This window comes from Anabrus simplex, chromosome 1 (assembly GCF_040414725.1).
Source record: "Anabrus simplex isolate iqAnaSimp1 chromosome 1, ASM4041472v1, whole genome shotgun sequence".
Lineage (NCBI taxonomy): Eukaryota > Metazoa > Arthropoda > Insecta > Orthoptera > Tettigoniidae > Anabrus > Anabrus simplex.
In genome coordinates, this window is record NC_090265.1 from 212,561,485 (window position 1) to 212,584,225 (window position 22,741).

Genomic DNA, 22,741 nt, shown 5'->3' on the forward strand with positions numbered 1-22,741 from the left:
AGTAAAGTGCTTGCAGCAATGTGGGTTACATCAGGATACCTCTCTTCAGTACAGTATCGAAACCAGCCATATTCACTTTTATTGTATAGTAAAGATTTTGAATTTGAGATGGGGGTCAGTAAGGAGTGCAATGTTGTTTAATTCTAATTTGTCGATTCGAGGTTTCTTCTAGACACTTCAGGTTCAAATCAACCAAGTTCTATAGTACAATGAAATACAAATAGCCACAAAGTAGATGCATCGATATTTTATTTTTCTCCCAACGTACACATTTTTTTAAATTAAAAAAATTGTGAACATGATCAACGTTTTCTGCGCAATTGTAATGAATTCCTTCGTAGCCAGTTTGCACGTCTTGATCCACCAACAGTATGGCTATAGCGGTGACCCTTGCCCAGGCCACGTGATTTACGGCCAGCAGAAGTCTTGCCTCTTAATTCACGGTGTTTCATTACAGCTTTGCATATCCAATTTGCTTTTGGATCACGACGAATTGCCTGAAATAAAGACATACAATTTTAACAAAATAATCATGGTAGAAGGAACGACCGAGCTACAATTTAGTGAGTATACATATTTAAAAATTAAATTGTGGACATGAGAGGAAAGTGGACAAGTACCACTAATGTCTCAACACAGTTGAAGTTGGATAAGAGGAAATGACAAGCCAGGAGTGTAAAATCAGATATCCTGTAAGAGAAATAGTATTTATAAATTAATTACTGTCTGCCTTGCCTTTACATACAAAATAACCTGCATTCTATATCCCGAAAACTTTCAAACTTCCCTCATAGTGTTTGCTTACACTCAAACAAACCCTACAGTTACAATGGGACAGATTTTAAAATAACATTAAGTTGGTAAATGAGTATGGTTGCAACACATGCAGCCAAAGCAAAAATCTCCAATACATATTTTAAATTTGTCAATTGAAGATGTTTGTTTAAAGATGCTCAATATTTGGGTCATCGGCCCCCAATGGCACGAGGTGAAATTAAATGTAATAATAAGACTTTGCCCACTGACTAGAATTTAAAAAATGCAGAAAATGATTATGAATTTCAAATAATCAGTGAATCTAATTTGCAATATATTATTTCCCTATAAAGCAGGCCACAATCCCACATAAAACTTATTAATTATTAATTGTATATTGAAATTTATACATAGGGATTGTCGAGAATCAAATAGAAGTGAGCCTATTTTCTTTCGTCCTGTAAAAAACTTAACCAAAACTATGTTCAGCGAAAAAAAGAACTGTACATTGAAATTTATAGCATACATTATTTCAATGTATTTCATTCTTAAGTAGAAACATTGGACAGGAAACTTTGAGAGAGAATAATAAAAAGATAAAAATAGGAATGGTCAAGAATCAAATAGAAGTGAGCATATTTTCTTTCCTCCTGTAAAAAAACTCAACCAAAACTACGTTCAGTGAAAGAGAGAGAAAAAAAAAAAGATATAGAATGAGGGAATTGGCTGTGCACTTGGTGGCGCGCAGCTGTGAGCTTTCATTCAGGTTTACCGTACTTTCCCACTTTCACAACAGGTACATGCTGGGGCTGTACTTAAGGACAAGGCCACTTTCTTCCCACTCTTAGCCCTTTCCTGTCCCATTGTCACCATTATGACCTAGCTGTGTTGGTACAATGCAAAGAGAGAGAGAAAAGGGACCTAAACATAACTGGCCTAAGATCAATAATAAAATAGTGAAACTGGTAGTGGAAATAGAACAGTCGATACCTAAAGTAGCGGTAGAAAAGCAGGAAGCGGTACGAAATGAGGTTGCTAAAAAACTTAAGATACAGTATGAAGATACTGTAAAGAAGCATATAAAATGAATGCTGAATAAATATCCTCTGCGGCTAACAACTGTAGTTGTAAATCGGAGCTTGTTCCACTTAAGGTTGATAAACCTTTAATAATCAGATATGGAAAAGTTTTTTGGAAAATAATTACACTGTCCAACTCCTTACAGATGGAGAAGACTACGGGCCGAATTCATAGACAGCACTTATATGTAAATGCCCCTTATAAGCCAGGTTTCATTTCATATTACCTACTTGAGTGTCCCACTTATTGCTATAAGTGGACCTCCCACACACACTTAAGTGTCTCACTTATGTTGCAGCAAGATGGAGGATAATGATTTTGCTGAATATGTTGTATTTCATTCACAGAATGCTTTCCGTGCACATAGAGATGGAAAATCCTGTCGAAATGTAATGTGACTAACAATTTAAAGAAGGTTTCGTTTTAGTAAAGTGAGAGTTATGAATATTCTTGTTCCTTTGATTGAGAGAGTGAACATAACCTCTAGAAGACTCACTATCTCACCATTAATGAAGATATTGTTTTGAGATTTTATGCCACCTCTTAATTTCAGGTTATTGTTATTATTGTTTTTATTACCATCACCATCATCATAACTGGTATTTCGCTTAATTAATTGGAAACGTGTTACAAGTTGATAAGTTATCAAGACTGTAGGTCTACGGAATAGTAAAGAACTGTACTGAGTTATAAGAAGAATGAACGTGTTGCACTACCACCATTTATTTTAAGGTTGATCTGTGCCTGATTATATCAGAAGTTTCTGAAATTATGGCATCACACATCAAAACATACTATTTGCATTTTATTGGGGAAGTAATTAGGCCTATTACAACATAACGGCTACGGATAGACTTGTCAAATCATTAAAAGCGTTGTAAGGCTAGATATTCTACATTTCGATGAATATTTGTATAGGTTCGAGTACCTGGATAACTATAAACATATTAAGAACAAAATTAGACTCTGGGCATTTTCGTAGTTTGCACTGTCCACAACAAGTTTTTCCCACGTCATTCATATTCTGATGAGAAACTGCGTCGGTCTGCTTGTTCTATATTATGCGCAAGTTCTTGCAGGTGTCTTCTCAGCTTGCTGTTTTGTCATCCATTCTGATAACCAAATACAATATACAGTAGACGATCTTTTAACCTCAAATATTACGCGCGCGGACGTGCAGTCCTTCGATAAACAAAGCACAATAGATCATTCCACTATTCGGTAGCCAGGACTGCACGATCCAGAAAGCATGGACATAATATACAGCATTGCCACATCTCCAGTGATACTGTATCAATGAGTGTGCTCTTTAAAGTGCTGTCTATGAAATGTAAACTCATATAAGTGAATACTTATTATAAGTGATCCCTTATTACTTAAGGGTTCCACTTATGTATAAGTGCTGACTATGAATTCCGCCCTACATTGGATTTGGTGGGTAGTTGCCTAAAAGACAAGAATCAATATGAACACTCAAAAATACATACACATAACTACACATACAAACATAGAATCAAACAAAAGCATATTAACTACACTGCGACGCACAATATAAACTCTTTACTGAAAATGGGAAAGCTCAAGAACTTCACAGACGAATTAGATAGGCAAACTATTCCTGTGGTTGGGCCCCAAGATTTGAGAAATTTAACAGAAGATATGTTTGGATCTCAAGGTTATAGAGTGTACAATGGGAAGCCAGTCCAAAGAGTCATGAAACATTGCCCTCAATTTGGTACAGGATTTATAATAAATTTGAAAATAATAGATTCTGTAATTGATTTTAAAGCCATCTCATCGAGAATTGCAATTCTAACTCTACAAACCACAAACAAACTTATAAATGCTCATGCCCCTCATGAAAAAAATTTCCGAACAAAAACTCTGTAATAAGTCCATAATTTCTGGGATCTCCTTGATCAGACAATGAAAATATATATGAATAACATCAAGACCTTTATAGGGCACTTGCAACGCTTAACTGGGTAAGGAAAAGACCCATCGAGATGTAGTAGGAAAGTGGGCTCGTCACAAATTAACAGATGGCCAAAGACTCACAGAAATGTGCAGACCCCATGGACTAATCTCAAAATCTGTATATTTTAAAAGAAAACCACACAAACTTAAAACTTAGAAACATCCTGATTGGACAAAAGGAGAATGGCAGCTAGACCACATATGTATGGACAAATTCTTTCACAAGGAAATCCATAACGTCAAAGTTCTAAGGTCACAATTAATCAAAGTCTATCATGTTCCACCTTTTCAATACTAATACAATGTTGTTGGATGATATTTACAACATTATTTATTACAGTACATGTTTTGGTGCTCTATTATGTCACCATCATCAGCTGATTTAGAAAATGTGAAAAAAACTTGGCGATCTAAATATTAAACAAAATATTGTCATACTTAACTCATACATATACATATTTACATACAACAGCATATTTATTGGTTAAATCCTAATGTAACAAGAGAATTCTTGTAAGTCATGAATATAACATTTTTTCTCATCTGGTTGACAAGTTGTCTTCACATTCCTTAATGTCTGTAATTCTATGCTCTCGTACTGTCTAATTAGAATGCGCACTTAAAATTGAGGAATTAAAATTGCATGCAGTCTATTTGATGTTAAAATGTTCATTTCATTTGTATCTTAGCTGCTTTTGTTGGATAAAATTAATTATATATAATATAATTGTTGAAAATTGAGCCGTCTTCTTATATTTATTAAGTAATGAAACTTCGTATTTTTATTGCTTTATGCGTGGTTGGAACTGTAATTAATTTGTCCTACAGTTGTTAGGCGGACTTATCTTCTCAGTTCAATGGGAACCCTGCAATGATGAAACCCAATATCAAAAGAAAAGCGAGAAAATTGATAAAGAAGCTGATTGAATCTAACTGTTGATACGGCTGACTCACCTCTACAGCTGTGTACTTCGCGTGACGGCTACCGCGCGATGAGTGTGTGTACTAGTATCTTGATGCTTGTTGTTTAAAGGGGCCTAACATCGAAGGTCATCGGCCCACTAGTATCTTGTGCTGTGTGACGAAGCGCTAGTGAAGGAGAAGTCCGGAGGAGGGTCCGGGGGGCGTTGTGGACGAAGACAATAGTACGCAAAGTTGTTACGTAGCATTCGGAACGCATTCGAATTTTCTGGAATTTTTAGCTTGTTAAGTAATAGAATCAAAACGTCAAACAGTACCTTGGGTTTTTCCGAAATTTCATTCAGATTAAGGTTAGCGTTATAGTATTGGTCTATATGTATTAGACATGCTTCAGTAATGTCAAGCTTCTGTCCCTTAGAAAGTATTTCCATGATCTCGAGGTCTTTATCTATGTCTGTGAACTTATGTTTGTACAGCGGTAGGTCAACATATCCCCCTACCAGGGCTAGAATCGCCTATGGATATGGGTTTAAATATACGTTTGTTACTAGTGTCCACGGCAACTCACAGCTGCACTGCTTCCCTTGCTCTCGATACGAGGCTTGCAGGCGGACCTCCCCTGTTTCTGCATTACAACCCTCCTTGAGGCTTCGTGCATGTGTCACTGTTTGTAAGGGTACGAACATACCGGGGAGGTTTACCTTTAAGTGTTCTGAGATGTGTTTACAGTGAGTGGACGTTATGTTTAGACCTCCGCGTTCAAGTTAAAGATAATTTATCCTCTACAACTGAGCTTTTACAAGTACAGAGTACATATTCAGGTGACAGTAGAGATAGTGATTCATTGTGCATAAGCACACGATGGCGGCTACTTTCAAATCAGTAAACCCGCCAGTGGAATGCTCATCCTATAAATAAAAGGCAGACGATGGGGGAATATCAAAACTTATTTGAAGAACTGAAACACAACGCGGACTGATTCTATTCATACATGAGAATGTCCCTTGAGACTGTAACGATCACTCACCTATTTTCGGCTGCCGTCATCTGGAACTCCACCTATTTTCATATACAGTAAAACCTCGTTAATTCGAAGTCGTTGGGACTAAAAAATCGGACTTCGAATTACGTGATTTCGAATTAACCGCCAATTCGCAATTCAGAAGTACCAGCCCTTGCTGCGTTACAAAATATTCTAAGGCCCGTTACTGCAAGCAGTTAACCTTGATTCACAGTTTATACCTTTCAAATGTCATGAAAAAAGACTATTTCCAAAATGTATGCAAGAAGGTGCATTTACAGTATTCAAATAATGCACTTGGATATCTCGCTGGCAACATAACCTCACGCAACGAAAGAAAGAAAAAAAAAAAAGCACGATTCAAAGACGAGAAATCTATGCTGGCTCCCATGTGCAAGTACTTATTCATTGAATTACTATACTGTAAGCATTTCAGATGCCTTGTATTTACACTGAAAGTGCCCGATGTCCTTAAAATCGAACTTTCCGATGACTATCCTTGTAAGATTTCCCGCCGTGGCACTTTTCTTGTACTTCAGAAATGTAAACACTTGCCGCGTCACAAAGTATTTTAAGACTCATTAATACATGCAATCACCTCGATTCACGGTTTAAACCTTTCAAATGCCATGGGAAAAATCTATTTCCAACATGTATCCAACAAGGTGCATTTACAATGTTCAAATAATGCACTTGGGTAAATAACTTACAAACATAACCTCACGCAACGAAAGTAAAATATCACACAATTCAAAGACGGGGATAAATTATGCTGGTTCCCCTGTGCAAATGCATTATTTTTTGGATTTCTGTACTGTTTGCATTTTTAGATGCTTTGTACTGGCATGGAAAGTTCCCGACGCCCATAACATTGTGGCTTATCGATCTTTCCTATGACGAGGGGATAAAGTTTCTCGCTTCCATGTGCATTGCAACGCACTATAATGACTCCCACCCCTCACACTTGTACGATTCCTCGGCTGGCACTTCCTCCTTTAAAACCATATGATCGTTTGGGCTCGCATAAAAATAAAGTAATGCAGTTTCATCGGCAATAACAATATTGTTCGGTGCCTACGAATTTATTATATGAGCCACGTTTTTTTAAAAATTATTATTATTTTCGTCAACTGTCGGCATCGCCATTGTTCGCGGATTCTGTTTTCCCGCACAATGCCCGTTGCGTGATATTACGGAGTCCCTTAAAAGTTTGAATACAAAAGAATTCCGATTTCATTCAACTTAGTAATCATGAAGTGCACTGTAGATCCACCGAAGTGAGTGTAAATGCGGAAAGCTACGGTACCACTCCACGTTCCGGAACACGCGTTCTATTATGACGCGGATAAATTTCGAGTTGAAATTACTCTGTAACATACTACTGTTTTAAAATGTAAAGGCAGTTTCGAATTAAAAGTCTAAATTTCGGTAATTTGTACTTCAAATTACGAATTATCCGTATTTCAACTTAAACAATTTCAATAACATGCAAAACTGTATCTCATGTTTCCGGGAACGAGACCTTCTTCGAATTAGGCGGGATTTTGAATTAACCGATTTTGAATTATCGAGGTTCTACTGTACTCGCCGCTACTTTACCCATCTAACCGGCCTTGGACTTTCACTGCTGCCTCGCCCTGCATCCGTCCTGGTGAATTGCTCACTACACACTGAGTCTCCACTGGATTACATCACCCGCTGCGTCAGTGTCCGATATTTCTCGACGTTTTGTGTACTTTTTCCTGAACTTTCTGCAGTGGTATAAAGGCTTCCCCCACATACTCTGTCTTCAGTCCAGCACTGACACCGAGTGTGGATGGAGGGTCGTCTGAGGACTTCCCAGTATTTACTGTGAAGCTCCACTTCTTTTATTTGCTGTATTGGGTGAGCAACAGAGTATTTATTTTATAATTACCACTATTATTCTTCTCCTATGGATTTTGGAGTTATCTTCATTGCTGGGGCCGGTTTCCTTTTAAGCTTGATATGAGTGATATTTCTCCTTAACAAATGAACATCGAGTAATATGCAATTTCAAGAGTTACTGAGTGATTGAACTTGTGGCCTGGACGGTACAACTTATCACATAAAACTGTTCCTGCATTTGGCAACGTTTATACTCAGGCGACTCCCATTATTGTGATCCCCGTCCTTGGTCCTTCCCGTGCCTTTCTTCTCCCTTTGTTTACCTTTTTGGAAATATGTGTCAATATTTTCCGAGGCTTATAGGTTACCATGTTCATTTGATTAGTCACACATTATAACTTGTTAATGGTCTAGGGATTCTATTCTAATGTACGCCATTCACGATGAGAGTTTTCTTTTATGTGCCAGATTACAAAATTTTGAGTTGTAAATTTGAAATTGATTTCCTTGTAGAAACAATATACTGTTTTGATTAACCTTTTTCTTCTTCTTATTATTACATCCACCAACCTCCAATTGGTCCCAGCCCTTCTCTCCTTGAACGTCTTGTCAAAGAATCTTAATCAACTACTACGTTGTTGCTTTGTTTTTCTACGAATTGATAAATTTGTTTCTTTCTACATCCCCAACACATCACAAGCCGTTCCAATACATATACAACAATGTAGCATCAAAAATTGATACTGTGAAGAACAATAACTACCACACGAATACACATGCGGGCTCTGTGAACACCCGGATCAACGGCACAGTAGAACGGAGGGGATATATCACGTGATCTCAATCCGGATAAGCCAATCAGGAGCAAGCTACATCGATGCCTCCCGTTCTACAGCGATGAGAACACCAACGTTCTTGTCATCGCGCTAGACCTCCTGGTAAATCGTGATTGTGAATGGAAGCGAGCATCTTTGACATGAACTGTTCCATTTAACCCTTATACGCTCAGCGAGCCGATCTATCGGCTCGGGTGGTATTGCTTAAAACACTCAGCGTGCCGATCTATCGGCTTTGTGTTCGGACGGCTGTATAAGTACCTTAATGGACCCCCAGATGTCAGGAAAAGACATTAATAGTAGCTTTTGGATTTAGTTTACACTTTTCTCGAGAGATACAGACACTAAGCTCACCTGTTTGGAACAAATGAAGTTATCAAACCGCGTATGTTCACCGCATGACGAGTTGAAGTGTGCTGCTTGCCAGTACAGTCTCATTTAAGCTTCAAAATACGTGTTTTCCTTCGTTTTATTGTTTCCATTTTAATAATAGATTATTGTTAATTATATTTTGTTTATATTCTACATTTATCAGTGTTCTCAAGTGAATTTTAGTTTAACATTTCGTGTTATTAGATTTTCGTGCCACGAGTAGGCCTAATTTTTTTACATGGCTGGGCCAAGTTCTAGGCTAAATAATTCCGATGTTTTGGATTATTTAGATGCTTTAGATGATGACGGTGACGTTATAGCCGACATTGATTCGTATTTCAGTCCGACTCATCGGCTGAATGATCAGCGTTGAGGTATTCGGTTCAGAGGGCCCGGGCTTGATTCGCGGCCAGGTCGGCAATTTTAATCGCCATTGATTAATTCTTCTGACCCGGGGCCTGTGTGTTTGTGTTTGTCGCAACACTTTCTTCTTCATATTCAGACAACACACTACACTACAAACTACCACGGTAACACGCGATAGTGATTACTTCCCCCATATAGGGTCGGCGTCAGCAAGGGCATCCGGCCATAAACCAAAAGCCAAATCCACATGTGCGACACAGTTCGCACCCGCGACCCCACAGATGTGGGAAAAGCTGTAGATAAAGAAGAAGTGATTCGGATTTTACAGGTACTGATGATAGGAGAATGTTATCCAAAACACAAATGCTCACTCCGGAAGGTACGTGTACAGTTCTTTACGTCAGGTGCTATAACTCATGACTAAATAAGAACACAAAAAACAAAATTATATCATGTTATACAGAATTAAATGCTCTTATTTTCAGAATGACTGAACAACAATATCACTGAAGAACATATTACTTTTTTAGTATTTAAAAACAGATTTTTATTTTTTGTAATATATTTTCAAATTTCAAAATTTATTTTGAAGTAAAATATGCCATGAACAATTTTGGGATATTTTTTTCCTAAAACGATATTAAATAGTGTACTACTGTAATTTTTTTCAATTTTGTAACTGGGGATTTCTTTATACGGCAATTTTTTACATTTTAACATGCATAATCATGAAAAATGGCCTGAGTGTTTTGGGCTTGACCGGTGAAAATAGCCTGAGAGCAAAAGGGTTAAAACTGTGTGTTTGTGTTACCAGGAGGTGACATCGAAGCATCGACCACGACGTAAACCGCGACGCATCTTCGGTATGTTCGTACCCTTATACCTATTACAGCTGGGACAGATAGAACGCAACCGTTGTTGAATGAAACAGTTACAAGAATATAACAGTTTTTCAGTTACAGTGCGGTGATTGTGATTAATGTTTTAAGAGGAAGTACAACTAGGTAACCATCCTCTATATAGCTCTAATCAGAGAGAAAAAATGGAAGGGATCCGACACTTCGAAAAATGAAGGTATCGGCCAAGGAGAGACAAGGGCCACGAAGGGCGTGAAAATGAAAGACTCCATAGGTCTCCTTACGTAATACGTCGGGGTCGGAAAAGAACAAGATTTGACCAAATGTGGTCGGATAGGATAGATGAGAGAAGAGAATATCGTCTACTGCAGCTGGTTATTCAAGGAAAGATACAAGGAAAAATATGACCAGACCGAGCTCGATAGCTGCAGTCGCTTAAGTGCGGCCAGTATCCAGTATATAGTAGGTTTGAACCCCACTGTCGGCAGCCCTGAAAATGGTTTTCCGTGGTTTCCCCCCCATGGCACTACCGCCCTTGAAGGGTCTTGGCCTACCAAGCGACCGCTGCTCAGCCCGAAGGCCTGCAGATTACAAGGTGTCGTGTGGTCAGCACGATGAATCCTCTCGGCCGTTAATCTTGGCCTTCTAGATCGGTGCCGCTATCTCACCGTCAGATAGCTCCTCAATTCTAATCACGTAGGCTAAGTGGACCTCGGACCAGCCCTCAGGTCCAGGTAAAAACCCCTGACCTGGCCGGGAATCGAACCTGGGGCCTCTGGGTAAGAGGCAGACAAGCCACCCCTACACCACGGGGCCAGCTTTTTCCCCATTTTCACACCAGGCAAATGCTGAGGCTGTACCTTAAGGCCACGGCCGCTTCCTTCCCACTCCTAGCGTTTTCCTGTCCCATCGTCGCGATAAGACCTATCTGTGTCGGTGCGACATAAAGCAACTAGCAAAAAAAAATGGAGATGACACTTGAAGAAGGATAGATGGAAGTGAGGAGCCCGGCACAAGTGGAAATAAAGCTAGGACTCAGCTAAGGGCTCCGTGGTCGCCAACCCAGAACCCATGGGCCCCTTTAGTCGCCTCTTACGACAGGAAGTGGATACTGTGGGTGTTATTCTACTACCCCCACCTACAGGGGGAAGTTGCAGTGCCCCTCAGCACTTTCTTCACCAGCACTGTTTCAGAGTTTCATAACGGGTAGTTATACAAAACCGTCATTTACAAACCTTGTATTTCTTGGAAATGGGGTTTTCCAACGTAACTAGAATAACTCACAGGTCAGATAGGTCATTCCGGAGAGCAGCGCAGCTATTGGCTAAAGCGCCTAACGTCACCGAGAGCGAGAATGAAGTGGTATTTTTTTTAGCTTAGTATTTACTCAATTACACTCCACTCAAGTCATGAAATACAGAACTAATGGATCTTTAGATGCTGTAACATTTATTATTTACAACTTATACGAAAACATACGACTTCAAATCCGTCTTAGTAAAGACAAAGAGACTCTCACAACGGCCCAAAGGATGGAACGCAGGCCTTCTGCCCCTTGGCAGGTTCGATCTTGGCTCAGTGCAGTGGTATTGGAAGGTCGACACGTTAAAGAACTCTTGCGGGACAACACACCGGCACCTCTGCGTCTCCGAAAATACAGTATCTGATCGAATCCAAATTTTAACACAATATACAATGGGATGTTTTATACATTGTTTAAATATTTCAGAACTGTTTGTTTCCAAGGGTAAAAAAGGTGTTATAAATTGTAAGGCTTTTTTTTTTTTTTTTACTCAGGGTTGTTGGAAAATTCCGTTCTTGGTCGCGTTACAATCTTTAATGTATGTCCAAAGTATCACTGTGTGACTAAAATATGCGTAAATGAATTCACTTCTTTTATATCAGTTTGTTTTCATTGGATAGAATTATATTATGTATCACTGACTGGCCGGTGCAGGGAAAGACGTGAGGCGGGGACGGGGTTGATGCACTACTTCATTTCAACATTGGAAACAGTGTCCGGAGTGCTGGCCTTTGGTCACAGGGGTCCTGGGTTCGATTCCCGGCAGGGTCTGGAATTTTAAACATTGTTGGTTAATTTCTCTGGCACGGGGGATGGATGTATGTGTCGTCTCCATCATTTCATCCTCATCACGACGCGCAGGTCAACTCAAAAAACCTGCATCAGGCGAGCCGAACTTGTCTTCGGACACTCCCGCACTAAAAGCCATAAGCCATTTCATTTATTTTTGTAGGAAACAGTACGTTATTTTGACTGTTGACTGTTTTGCTCAACACTAACCCATTTACAATAATGTCAACACCATCAGCTCCGTGCAAGTACTGTATCACAACTTCCTGGTGACACGACTATGGGACGCTGGAGGGTGAGAGGGGAATCGCTCGTTCGGCCTTGGCCTTTCTCACTGACATCTATGCACCCGCGATGCAACTATCAGTGCAGTTAGCTGTCGACAGCAACGAGACTAGTGGAGATATTTCAAAATAAAATGTGGATCTAGAGCCGACTCTGGCCACCTCTTAAGACGTTTCTGCAGGGAACAAGGAAAGAAAAAGTGTTAAGCGAGAAATCATACTATTGCATACATGAATAAAAACTATCCGACAGGAATATGTAACCACTTGATACTGCACGTTCTTTCTGGCATGCAAGCATTTTAAGTCGTGTATGTATGCCTACAGTGAAAAATATCTACGCCTACTATTTCGAAAGTTAAGGGTGCATTAACCTGCGAGGGGCCGCGCCCGGTCGTTCTGTTTATTTTAATAAATCCTTCTGCGAACACTGTTTATTATACTTCCTCCCCCTCAGTACCTTCCAAAGGACTCGTCCACACTTCTGTCACACCACTGTTATCGCTCTCCACTCCTTCAGTGAGCGACAAGCTGGCTATCAGGTCGTTTCGTTCGCACACGACTCCTCATGTCACCTGTCTCTGGTTTATTCAACAATACGTGACTCATGGCGTAGACTTATTTGGTTTTTACTTTGTGGTATCTTTGTGCATAATTTTAAGATTTACTACAATCAGACAATGGTTTTGGATTAAAACGAAGAAGATAGGATTCGTAGGCTTTGAGAAAGCGTTAAAAAAGCAGAGAGGCAACAAGAAGAAAACTTCAAGAAGCCTAGAGCAATTCAGAGGCAGCTTTTTGTTGATGAGAGACTTCCTGAATCTATTGAAGAGTTGGCACCTGATGATGTTACGGAAGACAATTTAGAAGTAGAAGACGGTGATGCAGAATCCGAGCAATCTACTGATGAAGGCAAAGGGTTTGAAATAAAACAAGAATATGTGGGTAGGAATATGGAAATGAAATGCAGTGTCCACTGTCCCCCGCGCTACAGATGCACACATTTAGTTCAGCGACTACCCGGTGTAAGATCTGGATTTGAAATGAGTTCTCATTCTGCAGCATGGAGATTTTCCTTCACGGATGAGATTTTAGACGATATTGTGCGATTTACTAATCAACGCATACAAAAAGTTTGTCCAAACTCTAAATGAGAAAGGGACGCTTGTGATACATTTAGAAATGAAATGGAAGCATTTATCGACTACTCTATATGGTGGGAATTCTCAAGTCATCTCATGAAAACTTACCTGATTTGTGGTTAGAGGACAGAACTGGAGTTGAATTTTCCACAACACAATGAATCTACAACGGTTCAAGTTCCTTATTAGAAATATTAAATTTGATAAAAGTGCGATAAGAGAACACACAATGTAGGTCAAACTTGCTCCAGTCAGTGATGTGCTTGAAAGTGTCTCTGAAAAGTGTAAGAAGAACTGTGAATAAACAACGATGAGATGCTCGAGTCTTTCCGAGGTCGCTGTGCATTTTATCAGGACATTTGTATCTAGACTTGTTCAACCCGTAAGTGGCAGGGAGAAACATAACTACTGACAACTGGTATACTTCCATTCCTTTGGCTGAACATCATCTCAGTGTCCACAAATTAACTCTGGTAGGAACACTAGGGAAAAAGTAAAAGGAGATCCCACCTGACTTCCTAATACCAAGCTCCACCCAGCCAATTCAAGTATGTTTGCCTTTGGGGGTAATTTGAGTTTAGTGTCATACATTGCAAGTAAAAATAAAGTGGTTCCACTTTATCAACTATGCATCATTCAGATGATGTAGTCTCAGAGTCTGGTGATGCTGAGAAACCAATTATCCTAACCTTTTGTAACTCAACGAGTACAAATCCTCATCTTCTGTATCAAGAAGAAGTAACCGCAGGCCACTCAAGGTGTTCTTTTCGTTACTGAACATCACAGGATTGAACTGTTTAATTGCGTATAAACATTCTAGAGGACGGTTTGAGCTAGAAAGAAGGTTGTTCCTGAAGCAGCTTTCAAGAGAACTCTGTGAGAACTATTTAGTTAAGCACAATTATCTCATCCACTGAAACAAAACTTCAAACAAATGCTAGGAATGGAAAAAAAGAGAAGCAAGGCCACTTCCCAGGGAAAATGTTGCAGGACCAGGTCGCTGTATTCATTGCGACTATAAGACAAATAGAAAATCTAAAACATTCAATCAGCATAAAATAAGAGACTATTACAAAACATTCAAGCAATATTAATCTAAGTTTACCCCTCCCACACTTATGTTCATCATCATCATCTTCCTTCCAAGTATTGGGCCACGTGTCCCGTTACGGTCTTGCATTTTACTTTTTGCAAGACTTGAAAGCAATCAAATGTCCTTCCAACGGGTTGCTAGCCTGAAGGAAGTTTATGTTAAGAAATAAAAATGGAAAAATGGCACACAATAATCAAGATAATGCTAACATACTTGCAGAATACTTTAAATAAAGAGTTACTTAATTGTGGAGATCCTGTGGAACATTCCGAATTTGACCCTAACCTAAAAAATAAAACTCCATTACAAAAGATTATACCACCAGTTTACAATGAAGTGAAAACAGCAATTAATGCACTTAAAAACTACAAAGCAGCAGGAGAGAATCAAATAGTATAAGAAATATGGAAAAATGCTAATGATCAGACTATTAAAACCTACATAAATACATCATTGATATTTGGAACACGGAGAAGCTTCCCGAGGAATGGAATACAGCGATAATCCATCCGCTGCATAAGAAAGGTGATTGCTCCAATACAAATAATTATTGGGGGATATCCTTGATTGATATTACATACAAGATTTTATCCAAGATTATATACACAAGAAACCAAGAACAACTCGACCAAGAACTTTGAGAATATCAGGGAGGATTTCGACCAGGTAGAAGCTGTCCAGATCAAATCATTAGTTTAAAATGGATAATGAAGCACCAATGAGTTTGAAGGGTCTAGTCATCACGTTTGTAGATTTTTAAAAAACATACGGCAATATTCACCGTGAATCATTAAAAAGCCTTAAAGAATTTGGCATACACCAAAAACTTTTTTAACCTCATTAGTATGACTTTTAAAAATACGAAGGCAAAAGTAAAATTTAGAGGTGAATTATTAGAATCATTCACTATAAAGAACTGGACTTCAACAAGGAGACTACTTTCACCATTGTTATTTAATTGTGCATTGGAGAAGGTTATGCATGAATGGAACAAGAAATGCCAACCAACTATGAAGATCGGTAGAAATATTAAACTCAACTGCCTTGCTTTTGCGGACGATTTAGCATTACTTGCAAATACAATAGAAGAGGCTAAATTTCACATTGAACAACTAGAAATTAAAGCAAAAAAATGGTATTACAAATTTCATTTGAAAAAACAGAAATATGCCAACTTTTGAAGTTGATTTACCAGTTGTTCAACTGAACAGTAATAAAGAGATTAAAATTGTTCAGAAATTCAAATATCTTGGGGAACATGGAACACAAATGAAAAAGAAGCAATAGAACAAAGAACAACTAAATTTAAACAAGCACGAAGACTTACCTGGCCAACCTATATAAAAATAAATCTCTTTCAATAAATGCTAAGCTGAAACACTATAATTCCATAGTTAAATCAGAGGCAACGTATGCTAGTGAAACTTTATTCAAATTAAATGTAAAATCAACAACAGACAAATTACAAAAAACTGATGGAAAAATGCTTAGAACAATTATTAATAGAAAACACCAAGTTGATGGACAGTGGAGATTGTTGCCTAACAACATTGTCTATTGTGAATGTGAATCAATAATGTCTACAATGCGTAAAAGAAGAATTTCCTTTTTCTGTCACATATCAAGATCACCAGACACCAGGATATTGAAACAACTATTTAATTACTTTTTGAAAAATAAAATCAATAATAATTGGTTTAAAGAAGTTCAGGATGATTTAGAAGAATTGGGTATAACTCGGCAATAAATCAAAGACAGAAAAGAGAAGAGGATTTTGAAGAACAAAAGCATAAGTCTCAAACTAAAACAGTTGAACAGAAACAATATACTATATCAGACACACAAAGGGCTTCCAAGTCGGAGAGGATGAGAAAGTTCTGGGAGAAGAAAGAAGAAATTAACTCAAATGTATTGATTTAAGTGCTCCAATGTGGGTGTAAAATATATCTATATAATGCGTTCGGTTTGCCATTATTTCATTTGTAAAGAGCACAGCAGCATTACGTGTCAGGTGTGTCGACAACTCTGCTCAGTCAAATAACAATGCTAGATTATAAAATTCCACTTATTCAATACATAAGAGTTTTTTTATTTAAATTTAAGAAATAGTTCTTAACATATTAGATATAGGGACATGTTTCACCCATAACGAGGGCATCATCAGCCTAAAAGTCTCATAGCTGAAAGAAAGACAGACTAGGATCCTGATTGTTCTTATACGTACTTTATAACGAAAGTCATAAATTTAAATAAAAAACTCGTATGTATTGAATAGGTGAAATTTTTTAATCTAGTATTATTATTATTATTATCATTATTTTTCGATTTTAAGTACATTTCAATACAGACCATAACATGAGATTTGTAACATATAACTCTGCTCAACCCGACGACATGTCTACAGATACCGACTGATTAGGTAGCATTTGGACTTTTTATGCAGTTCTTCTTATTATGCGAGTTTTATCATTATTTATTTGCATTTTATTCAAAGTAAATGTATTCTAAACTTCTCCACAGTTTGGTGTATACAAGCCTGGCTCACTTTTAGTATCTTTGCAATGCTCTTGCAGAACTGTTACCTAGTAATGGTGACCCACTGTTATAATTTATTGTTGAGCAGAGGGGGAAGGAGCATTGTCTAGATGTGTGCGTTAAACAAAATTAAACATCATTTTAAAAGTATTTTTCATAAACAGAACTTGAATTTTCATTTTCAATTTTAACAGCAAACGGCAATCTCATTATTATAATTATTACTGTATGTTAAAAAGTGTTTGTGTTTAAATAGTATTACATTATATTATTGTAACAATGAAATGGCGTATGGCTTTTGGTGCCAGGAGTCGAGGACAAGTTCAGGTAGCCAGATGCAGGTCTTTTGATTTGACCGCCGTATTTGACATGCTCTATTGGTGAAAAATATCCAATTCCCTTCATGGCAATTTAGAATTTTCCATTCGTAGATCTGCATGTCGTGATGAGGTTGAAATGATGAGGACGACATACACACCCAGCCCCCGTGCCAGAGGAATGAACCAATTGTGGTTAAATTTCCCGACCGTCAGGAATCGAACCCGGGATCCCTGTGACCAAGGGCCAGCACACTAGCCATTTAGCCGGACATTGTAACAATAAATAGCGTATTAAGTAAGCACTTTGTGTTTTATTGATTTCCGATCGAAAGAACCATACACAACGCCTGACGTTACACTTGGCACGTGACACCTGGCGGGTTAAGAGGTGTGAAAAAAGACTAGAAAACAAATACAAAAAACCCTTTTCGACTGAGGCTTATTAATTAACAACAGTGCATTAAATGGCGTGTGAAACACAAGACAAATATGAAAACATAAAATTATCAAGATATATTATTGCAGATGACACACACTTTCTAAAACAAATTTTAAGCTGAAACCTTATATTTCAGAGCGCTGGATTATTAAACACTTAAGTTTTCTGGTCACACTTGTCGACCATAAATTATCTGGAGGTTAAAATCGGCTACGTGCGAGGGAATGGTTTGACTGCTATCCTGAATGCGACCACACTTCGATAGGCTTTGACCGACTTGAGTCGAAACACGAAGACGCACGTTTCGACATACACGTCACTGCTGAAAGATGCGGATGACTGTCCACTTTCTGGATTTTAATTTTTTCTTCATTAGTAAGCTGTTTTAAGACTTATTCAGTATCCATAACTGGGCTACCACAAGGCAAGTATGCACAACGCTAGTCAATTTCACGTGATTATGTTCCTAATCCGTAGGTAGGCTATTAGTTACTCTTCACTATCTATAAACACACAATTTCTAATTTCTGGATGGAATGCAAAATACAGCACAAACAGGCTTACTGCGTTATTAACCAATATCACTGAAAACCAGCTAGAAAATTAAACTTTCCCGACACTGATGGATGCTACAGGAAGGTGTAATTCAAACCCCTGTAAAGTTAGGGAATTCAAGGCCATTTCCCGTTTTTGCGCAACTTTCCCCGACCTGCCTCTTGTGCTGAGGGCTCTTATCTGTGTTGGAAATCACATTCCTTTCACAAGGAATTACAATGCGATTGTACTTAGCCGGTAATAGCAAAAATTTGTGACTAAAAAGAGGAATTTTTATATAGATTTAATACGACATGAATTGGGACTACGAATTTACGTGCTAAGTGAGAAAACATCTTAATGAGGAATGCAGCATGAATGAGGTTTCACTGTATTTGGTTGTTCCAAGATTTAATAACAAGGATACATAAGAGTTCTCTTTAAAACCCCTTATCACAAAATTAGATAGATTTACCCCATACTATATACAAGATTTCACAAGAAACATTGATCAGTATTACAATTTATTTCACAAAATACATACCAAAATAGTGTTAGTTGTAACACCAAAATCAACAGTTTTATTTCACTACAAAATAAGGCCTTTAATATGATTCAATGAACAGAAATTTAGAACCATGATTAATTTCTTCCTTCTACATCAATAGGCCTAATCATGCCAATGAAAAATCATTAATCTCTGTTTGTTGTGTTTTCTGAAGAAAATGAAAATGTCACGACTGGTGTACTGTGTCAGACTACTGGATGTGTCGGACTACAGAGACTCTACTGTAATTAAATATTATTTATAAGAACTAATTACAAGGGCAAACATCGATTTCCTAACAGTGGCAGTTATCAGGTGGATTATCTCTTTATACTGGAAACAGAGTAACCTATACAATTACCACCGAAACAAACTACTTTCCCCACTCTTAAGTTCTAAACAGAAACAATAACAAATCTCAGCTTCAGACATCCAAGGAAGATAAAAGTATCATATAACAATCAATTTAAAAAAAATGATAGCATCATGAGCTGAGTATAAGTAGATAAACTTGTGTTTTAAAAAGTATTATTAACTAAAAAATTTACCTTATGTGCAGGGTCAATCAATATGACTTCAAAGTATTTGTAAGTAGAGTCTTGGGCCACCCAATACGAGTTCAGGACTCTTAATCCTCCACACCGACGACCAACTCTTTCCTGTCAATAAACAAAAAAGAATTCAGTACAACATTTGGTCAAGAAGAAACATCACCATCCAAACAAAAAACATCACCATCCAAAAAGGTATTAGACTAAGTGGCCTGTTCTCTGCATCAGACATCCAAGGAAGAATGAAAAATCACTGATTTCAATTTCGTTATTATAGATCATCACATACAGAGGAACAAGACATGAATCTAAAAGTGTGTGAACTTATTTCAACAGATAATACATGAAGATAACTGGAGAAACTAAATATATAACACTGACTTTTTGAAACCATTTTCTTGAAGGGTGTACCAAATTGCATAAAGAAAAGGGCAATAATTTGAAGGTGGTGGTTTTGAACAGATGCTTCATGAAATTGTAGTAAGGACGAGATGTTATTTACATAATATTTTGCATAAGTCTTTAAACATTAGAATTCCCTATTTAGTTCATTAGTATAGATACAGCTTTAGTTTCTATCTAAACATTAATATCAGGCCACAATGTCCAGACTAGCATACTAATGTAACATTTCTTAATACAGCTCATTTCAAGAGCATTTAAAAAAAGATTCTATACCAGTTATTCTCCAGTTCTACTTCCAAACAGTGCCACATTCCATAGAAATTAATTGTAACATGCATATCCATGAAAGGGGTTATCAAGTATATATCCTCAAGGAAGGCCTTGGCAGTGGGCCCGGCCCGGCAGCGTAAAGACCCGCCCCTTATGCTTCAGCTGCGCCAATCACTAGCAGCTAGGCCAGCCCCACTACCTTCCGCTCGCGGTCCGTAGCAAAGAAGTATGGAGATGACTCCGCAATTGATCTGGAGTGTTCCATCTCGCGATGTTCCTGGATCCATCCAGCATCCAGACAATTCTAGAAGAGCCAGCGCAGGTATATAAGAGAGGAACGACCGGCCTGGAGTTAGTGAGAGTTAGACTGTGTTAGAAGCTGGTGTGGTTCAGTCGTGAGCGAATGCCAGTGTAGTGAAGAATATGAACTGCCGTGATTATCCGACTAGTGTGCTACAGTGCGGACTGTCGGCGAAGGAGAGAACGTGTAGCCGTACGACACAGAACATTGTGTCTGAGTGTAAAACTGTGTAGTGTGAGAACAAGTGAGAAACAAAGGGAGAGAGAGCGCGTGAACTGTGTAATTTTGTGTTATGAGCAAAAGTTGTGTGTAGTCTTGTGTAGTTTAGTGCCTAGCTAATAAATCTTAGTATTGAAGCTACCAGTCTAGTGTTAATTGATCATACTACCCCGACAACTCGTTACACTAAGAAAATGGCAAGGTTCATCTACCTCCTTTAAACTAATTTTCTAATTTGATTTTCAATTTTTTTTGTCACTGATTCCTAGTTAAGGGAATAGGGGGTTTTACCTGAAAAAATTCATGGTAGTTCTGGGAAATTTGTTCCTTTATGTTTTTTGGGTCGACGAATCAGAAGTTTGAAAAGCATATCCAGTGCATTACCTGCAAAGTCAACGATAAAGGCATTACCATCAGTGCGTTCATTGCCTCCTTCAAGTTATCAGTGTTGCCAGAGAAAGCCTAGGTAATAATGTATCGTTGCAATGTGAGGCCACACATCACACCTCCCATACGGTGCTATCAATGTCAAAGATACAGACCAATGGTATCTTGTTGTTTAAATGTCTCTGTGTGTAGTACGTGTAGAACAAGCTCTTGTGGAAGAGTGCACACCTCCGAATAGGTACACTAATTGCTTTGGTCTTCATTCTCCTTGAGATGGAACGGTCTGCTTTATCTCAGTGAGAGGAAGTTCCAGGAGATCAAGACACTGGATGGTCTCTCCTACCGGGAAGTGCACTGTACGTGGTGGTGTTGTATCTTATGACTAGCCCGGATTCCAATCCATCAGCTTTCTTGCATTCCAGTATAGTTGAGTGAGATTTCCTGAAGTTCTAGCTGTCACATCAAGTTTGTTGCAATGTAGCAGGTGTTCCTTATCCATTTTGCTTCCAGGGTCTTGGCAAAGTGTGCATTTTTCGGATCTCAGGATGCTGATTCGTTTAAGATGAGCTGCAACACGGTCATGGCCAGTGTTAAGTCTGAAGATGGCAACGGCATCTCTTCTTGGTCTTATTTTATACTGATCCCATTTAGCATCAGTATCCTTCTATAATTTGGTTTCTACTATTTTCTTTGCCACTTCTTCCTGCCTGTTTAGTCTGACTGGCAGGTGGTTGTAGTGTGGTACATTTTTTTGGCTAACCTGACTGCCTCTTCATTACCTGTTATTCCAACATGAGAAGGAATCCACTGAAATGAGATCTGTTTGTGAAGTCTTTGGAGGGTTCTTATCATACATAGAATTTCTTTCAGTTCTGTATTTTGAGACATTATTTGACAAGATGGCTTGGATGGTTGCTTTTTGAATCTGAAGGATAACAAATTTTTGGTAATCATTGTTTCTGCCTAATAACTATTGTAGTGCATGGGAAATTGCTGTTATCTCTGCTTCAAAATTTGTTTTGGCCTACTGGGAAGTGGAGTGAGAAGAGAGATTTTTGACTACTTGACAGAATGGAATTATGCCAACTGTTCTTCTGGTGGCGTTGGTATTTTCACTCCTGACATCTACAGCAAGGCGGCTCCATTAACCCTAAATTTGGCAATTTGGTGTCAGTTCTTAAGAAAAATTTTGTATAGTTAAATATTCTTAAATGGTCTTACTCCATAAAATAATAAATTAGTTTACTCTTGTCAATTTGTTATGACCGTATACTATATTTTACATTGCCAAGTAATGGGTGGCATGCATTTTTTTATCACTGTATAATATATAGCAGAACCTCGATAATTTGAAGTCGGTTAATTCAAAATCTCGCCTAGTTCGAAGCAGCCCTCCTTCCTGGAAACATGAGGTACAGTTTTTGCATGTTATTTAAATTGTTTAATTCGAAATACGGATCATTCGTAATTCGAGCTGCTCCACGATACAGTGCCAAATTTTACATGTAATAAATATCATTTTTGGTCCATATTGATACTTGATTGAAATAATAACATTAAGTTATTTATT

General features: G+C 38.1%; 1 protein-coding gene across 1 annotated transcript in view; it reads right to left on the reverse strand.

Annotated features, from left to right (window-relative positions):
* Positions 1-232: 232 nt before the first annotated feature.
* RpL15 (ribosomal protein L15) overlaps positions 233-22,741 on the reverse strand; it is a 64,438-nt gene continuing 41,929 nt past the window's right edge. Inside the window, exons 4-5 of the mRNA XM_067158423.2 lie at positions 19,587-19,697; positions 233-497 (exon numbers count right to left, since the gene is read on the reverse strand). Of these exons, the coding sequence (XP_067014524.2) occupies positions 303-497; positions 19,587-19,697 (306 nt within the window). The 3' untranslated portion in view covers positions 233-302. The remainder of the gene's footprint in view (positions 498-19,586; positions 19,698-22,741) is intronic.